The sequence below is a fragment of the Alligator sinensis genome, unplaced genomic scaffold (genome assembly GCF_000455745.1).
Source record: "Alligator sinensis unplaced genomic scaffold, ASM45574v1 scaffold502_1, whole genome shotgun sequence".
NCBI classification, from domain to species: domain Eukaryota; kingdom Metazoa; phylum Chordata; order Crocodylia; family Alligatoridae; genus Alligator; species Alligator sinensis.
The window spans coordinates 521,057-527,532 of record NW_005841896.1 but is presented as its reverse complement, the minus strand read 5'-3'; the positions used below and the strand labels follow the sequence as shown (position 1 = coordinate 527,532).

The following is a 6,476-nucleotide window of genomic DNA, read 5'->3' as shown; positions in this document are numbered from 1 at the left end:
TGGCTTCCCTAGGGGGGCTCACAGGCAGGGCTGTGGGCCTTCCCGCTCGCTCTCCTGCGCGAACTCTATGCTAACTCCTGTTTGCGCCGCCTGGTCGCGTGGCTCCCTGGGGGGCTGAGTGAAGTAGGGGGCGGAACGGGGCAAGACCCTCCCCAGTTCCTACTCAGCTGCCTCCCTCAGCTGAGCTGGGCTAGTCCCTTCCCATCACAGGCCCTGCTTACCTCCGACTGCTGCTGGGGGTCAGCGGGGGCGCTCCGCAGCAGTTGGGAATCGCTGGGGGGCTTTGGGGTGCAGGGGTGCGATGGGCTTTCACCTGTGCGTCTCACGCTGCTCCCTAAGCCTCTCTGGGGCTTTTTTCCTTTGGCAGGCCCTTTTAAACTATGTGGGAAGTAGGACTTCAAAAGTCCTTCCCCCTGCCCCTTTCCCCTCCTTCTTAGTTTTTGTTTCCCTGCAAGCTCAGCTCTGAAACTCCAAAATTGTCTGAACCACTTCTGAAATGTTTCAGAGCCTTCCGTTTCAATTCAGATTCAGTATTTTGTGTGCTGAAATGGCCCGAAACACCTCCGAAATGAAACAGTTAATGAAATTTCACACAGCCCTACTAAGCAGCAATGCAGAGTCAAGCTGTAATTCTTTGAATGTAAAGAGCCAAATTCTCAGTTGGTGCAGACCAGCATAAGCTTTGATGAACCTAAGATGGTTTACATCAGCCCAGAATCTGGTTTGCAGTGTGCCACGTAGGATTCTGTACCTGCTCACTGGACACTCTCTAATACGAAGGATGGGTTGTCTCAGGAATGCAAGCTAAACCATGCATTATTTATAATTGAAGAGAATAAATCCATTTATGGCTACCTGAAAGAATTCACTGTATTTTTACTTTCACTAAACTGAGTAAAACATAATCCAATGACATTTATTCATTAAGCCCCTGAAGAAGCAGCCTTCTGAAGAGACTTCTTTTATGCTTAAATATCTTGCTGAATTGATATCTATAAATAAAAAAGATTTTTTTTTTGGACTGGATATATGCAGACTTTTCCTCGACTAAGATTTTGGTTGATTTTAATTTGTGAGGTATTAAATAAGGCCAATATACATTTAGCACAGGGATGGTGGTTCTCTCCAAGTATTGGTGGTTTTTATCTGTTGTAGCTTCTCCTTCATACTTTGCTTTTCATCTTTTACGATACCTTTGTTCTATTAGCTCATTCTGTCTTTCCACTCATCTGCTGGCTCCCCAAAAAGGAGAATTATAAACTCTTGGCAGCCTCTTTTGGAGACTTAGAATAAATTGGAGGCTTATTAGAATCTTGTCTTTCACATGTTCAAGCTACTAGTACTATTATTTGTTTTACTTCTGTTCCCAAGACAGGTGGATCTTCAAGTCATGTAGAAGGTGGCAAAAACTACCTACCCCTGGAGAGGAGAGTGAAGGTACCATGATTCCATTTAGGTGGAAACCGCCTAATACCTCAAACCCGGAGGTAATCCAGCCACCTACAAATTGTACTTGTTGGGAATGTAGAAAGGCCTTGCAGGCCGGATCTGTAGAAGAAAACCATACTTTATATAAATAATGTGGTTTACCTGAGATTGTATCGCTGACTTCTTCAGCTGTACACTTATTCCTTTCCTTCTGATCATGTTTCTCTCTGACCTGTTTCCAGGTTTGTTAGTCTCTGCTGTTCTTTGTGCCTATCTGTCTCTGACATGGTCTGTATTTTCAGGTTTCTTCTCTGCTGCCCAAGTTGCTTTGCTTTTGTTATCTGGCTCTGCTTCATGTCTTCCTGCTCAAGATGTTTCACCATCATTTCTCTTGACAAGAGAAAAACCCTAGTGAATTAAATATTGCAGTGGAAAACAGTTGCTGTTTCTGTAACAGCCGTCTTGCCCTCAGCATAAGGTGGAACCTAACGGAACTAATTTTATACAAGTATGAGCTTTTAACATTTCCGTGTTAACTGTTGCTGCAAAATAACAAAACCTTTAATAGAATTTTAGAACTATTCATTGTTGGCTTAATTCTCATCCCATCAAAGTCAGCGTGAGATTGTTTGTTTATTACCTTTTGATGTATAAAAGTTAATATAACACTTAATGCATTTGAAAATCCTACCTTTAAAGTTCTAGTTCCTTACAGTTGTATATTTTTAAAGAACACAGGCTCTTTAGCTGGTACCTTTAACTACAAGGCAGAACTGTACTTCAGCTGCCTTTTGTGGAGGGAACAGTCACACTGACTTGCATCCACAACACTCAAATATTTTGGGGGCTGTCCTTTTAATTGCTAATCATTTGGAGTTTAAGTGTGCTTTCTGTTACTGCCACCAGTGCTGCGAGTAATAGCACACACATCCACAAATGAGGGAAGTCTCTTCATGTGGATACTTTCTAGTCTTTATGAACATGAGGTCCAACTTCCAAAGCTTAAAGTACTGATGCAGCAAAACTTATGTATCATGCAGGAGTTCATGTTCAAGTCCTGTCCATCTGCCTGTTTGCTCTTAAGTCACTTTGTCTAGAATTGGTAGAGGTATATATGATGTGATCTACCATTAGCCACTAATGTATGGCATGCTAGGAGTTCAGCACTTGTATCAGATCTAAAAACAACAGTTTTTCTGTGCAATTACATCAGTTATGAAAGAACATAATGTGGCAGGTTTGTACCCCAGGAGTGGCTGTGAATCCCCCTGGTGGCTGTGTGATCTGTGCCTGGCTCAACTTCTACTACAGCCCTCACTTAATTACTCCCCTGCCATGCCTTGATCTTACTAGAGGTTAAATAAGGGAGGCTGCCCACAGCCCTTAGTGAACCTTAGTCCACTTTTAGTACCACTGGGTTCCTCCTGGACCCTCAACTGCCTTGATTTGACCCTTAAGCTCAATAGCCCCTCTTGGCTGGCCTGTGCACCTGCAGGGCCCCTGTAGCTTCAAGGGCTATATGTGTATCTATGCCCCTCTAAGGCAGCAGCAGCCTTAGGGGCTCAATGCGTGGCTCTGTTTTCTCCCCTACATCATGCCCCAAGCCTCATGGGTGTTCTTTCTCTTTGACACTAACTACTTTTACACTCAAACCCCTGACCCCCTACACAGTCTCCCTCTGAGCTCTTGGACCTCTGGTCTTGCACACAGCCCCTCCAGGCTCTCAGACCCCTGGTCCTGCATGCAGCCCTCTCCTCTGGGCTCTCAGACCCTCTAGTCCAGCTTAGCCTGCTTGGGGCTCATGGACCGTCTGGTCTGGGTCTAAGCCTTTCCTAAGCTGCTGGACCCCTTACTTGGCCTCGCTCCCAGTCTGTGGGCACCTGGATTGCCAGCTCTCTAAATAGGCTTTGAGCCTGGCCACCACAGGGCTCAAGGCTAAACTCTCAGTGTAACTTAAATAAATAAGAAGCATCTCAGCCCTCTGGCAGAAACTTCAAACCCTCCAGGGGCTTAACATAAACAAAGGCCACTTGCCTGTAAAAGCCCAGTCCTTTTCACCCCAGGGAATTTGCCTCTATTTCCAGGCTCGCAAAGTCATTCAAAAAAATCCAGGTCCCTTAGGAGCCCTGCAGCCAGGAGCTCCTCACTTTGTGGTTGCTGGGGCGAGACTGCCTGATCAGTGCAGGCTTTGGGCTTACATAGCTCCAGCCTGAGCCCTCTTCCAATCAGGTCCCTCATTAGCTCTCCCCTGCCACCTGCAAGCAGCCTCATGGGCTGCCTCAGTGCCCTGATACAGATAATATATATATATTGTATATATTTGATTGATTAAACTAGAAATGTTGGAAATAGGAAAAATACCCAGTAATTACAACTATTGGGTTCTTTTTAAAAAGTGCACACTAGTGTGTGCAGAACAGGTCTTTGGCAAATAAACACCTTGTAAGTTTAGCATGTACAGTTTATCATGTGCTTTACTCGGGTATCAGAAGGTCCAGAGGAGAAAATAGCTGGCCTCAGATATATAACCTGTGTAATGTACCCACAGATTTCCAGTGCAGTGTGGCATCTGTGTTCAGCCTGACATTCCCCTTCACATTCCTCTTTCTGCTGCAGGACTTGCTGCTTCCTTTGCTGGTCTATGCATGTGCTCTTGCAGTGTTGATTTTCTCCAGATTTCTCTAAAGGAGGGATGGCCTGTGTGTGATAGAAAGTAAGCTTGACAACCAGGATTTTAGTCCATCTTATTTCTGACTTGGCGTATGCATTCTGTATCCTTTAGAACAATCTCATAGTATTCCTCAGTCTAAACTGTGTGCTGCTTTGAGGGGCAATGTTCAAGAAAGGCTAAGGAATACAAGGTACCTGCAACTCTAAAAGGTGCATACACTTCAGAAGGGCAGATCTTTGAGGCACCTGCAGAGTGAGATTAATACATTGCTGCCCAGCAGAAGCAAAGACAAGAATAGCAAAGCCCTAGAAAATAGACCCAATCCTTGTATTTTAATGCACCTGAATTTCAGAGCTATCTATTGCCAGAAGCACATCAATCTTGTAGTCATCTAGTCCATCTGCCATTGGCTTCAGCAGGCATTGAGATTATACTCTAAAATCAATTTCTATTGATTGGATTATCTGGTTACAGATCCAGTTTTTAAACCAAGTACAGTGGGTTCAGATCCTTTCCAATTGTCTGGTATTGGGAAAGGACTTTCTTCCCCACTGTAGTTTTTTGGGGTGTGTTTTTTTTTTGGGGGGGGGATGGTTTTAGCAAGTCAAAGGGTAATATTAGGACCATACAATTCTCCAATCAATCTCCAGTACATTTACAAAGTCTCTTCCTTTTAAGGATGGAATACACCTAATTACATTGCTGCTATACCTTAGATAATCTTACCCCCAATGATGGTTTGAAGTTCTGGTGGATTAAGGCTTCCTTCATTGTGAGTTGTCTTCGAGGAGACTGTTCAGTAGTTTGAAACATTGCACTCTGGTTGATTGCTGCAATAGGTGACGCCTCCAAACAAATAGTTTTGGATTTCAGTTTGTCCTTTGCCCATGTATTGCTAGGAACACAGATTCCTATGGACCATGAAACAACAGGTAACATGCAAAACACTGAAATGTTGTGTGTGAAAATAATTAAAAATATATAGAGAAACATTCATTTAACAAGGAAGGAAAGTGCAATTTTGCTCTGAAATTGGCTCTAGCTCAGAGTAGTCACTAAGGGTAAAAGGTAAGCCATGGAGGGAGACCACTGGAATCCAGAGTTATCTTGCATGGTCTCAGTTAATAGTCCTAGTTGCTTTTCACCAGAAAAAAGTACCGAAAGAGGCTGAGATGAGGGAGAAATGTTATGTGGGGTGGGAGAAAATGCGTGTGACATGCACATCGTGCTTCTATACCAATTAAAGTCATGCTTAATGGAAACTCCAAAACAGGGTTTGTGGTTTTTTAATGAAGTAAGATTGCAAAAATTAAATTCATAATAAGTGTTGTTAGCATGATTCCCTCTGACTTTTTTGTTTTAAATTCCATGTAGCAGGAAAAGGGTGTGTGTCAGATTGTCTACTTGTTTCCTTTTCCTTTATCTGTGCACCACACAAACATGCAGTTTGGTTTCTACTTTATTTACTGGCATAAATACACATATGCAGGTACGTCTCTGTCACTCCTGTCAGAGAGATAGTCAAGCCGACCCTAAAAAAAGGACTACCAGATTGCCAAGGACATGGAATGCCTTCAGCAAAGCAGCAGCCATTGACAGCCACCCCAGGAGGGAATTGAGCTCTACCTGGACTCCGGGGAAGTGACTTGGGGTGGCTTCTCTTCCAGTATCTCCACTGAGGTTTCACAGCATCTTTCAACGTGGACTTTTCGAAAAGGCTAGAATCTGTGTTAACAGCACTGTCCACCATCATGCTCTTAGTTAAGCACATCTCTGAGTCACTTTCTGAATCAGAGGAGCTAGAGGAGGAGGCAGCAGCACCAGCATCAGCACCAACAACTGCTGATTCTTCTTCTTCTTTTGGAGCTTCCAATTCTAAAAGTTTCATACTGATACTGTTGTCGGGCTGTTTTTGTTCAGTGTCTCTCAGAAGTAGTGGAGACTTGGATGGTATAGGCCACCAGGTACTGACTTTGGGATGGTGGTAGCAGATGCATTGTGCATGTGCCAGTGAACAGCATGTACTATGGTAATGACAGTGGAAGGGGGTCCAGGTGATAGTGCATGGCCACCTGCATGCACTACGCCTATCTAAAGTGTATGCATGAACAGGAGTTTTCAGAGGTCTGCAACACAAATTGCAACAGCTAGTGCTCTGGAGGGCTTCCATAAGCTTTAAACTGCTGGTGAAGGGCATGTGGATCATATCTATAATCCTATCCCACAAATTTGGTGGAATCCATAAGGCCACACCTAGTGGTACTTTCACTTTTTTGCCATTCCAGAAATGGACTGTAATTTCTTCATCCTCTGAGGCTACTGAAAAGAAAAGGTAACATTCCATTAAAAAGTGTTTGAACAGGTCAGTGCAACTTAA

At 43.8% G+C, this 6,476-nt stretch overlaps 1 protein-coding gene across 5 annotated transcripts in view; it reads right to left on the bottom strand.

Annotated features, from left to right (window-relative positions):
• The window catches only part of CUNH11orf16 (chromosome unknown C11orf16 homolog), a 27,602-nt gene that overhangs the window by 8,385 nt on the left and 12,741 nt on the right, over nucleotides 1–6,476 (bottom strand). Inside the window, exons 5-8 of one of the 5 annotated variants that reach the window (XR_003092719.1) lie at nucleotides 5,726–6,415; nucleotides 4,826–5,010; nucleotides 3,971–4,125; nucleotides 1,591–1,818 (exon numbers count right to left, since the gene is read on the bottom strand). Coding sequence is in view for 3 of the 5 variants with exons in the window: in XM_025197387.1 (XP_025053172.1) it covers nucleotides 3,877–4,125; nucleotides 4,826–5,010; nucleotides 5,726–6,418 (1,127 nt within the window). In the remaining 2 variants the exon portion in view is untranslated. Of the gene's footprint in view, nucleotides 1–1,590; nucleotides 1,819–3,867; nucleotides 4,126–4,825; nucleotides 5,011–5,725; nucleotides 6,419–6,476 lie in introns of those variants that run through there. The other 4 variants (XR_003092718.1, XM_025197387.1, XM_025197388.1 and 1 more) reach the window with 4 other exon arrangements.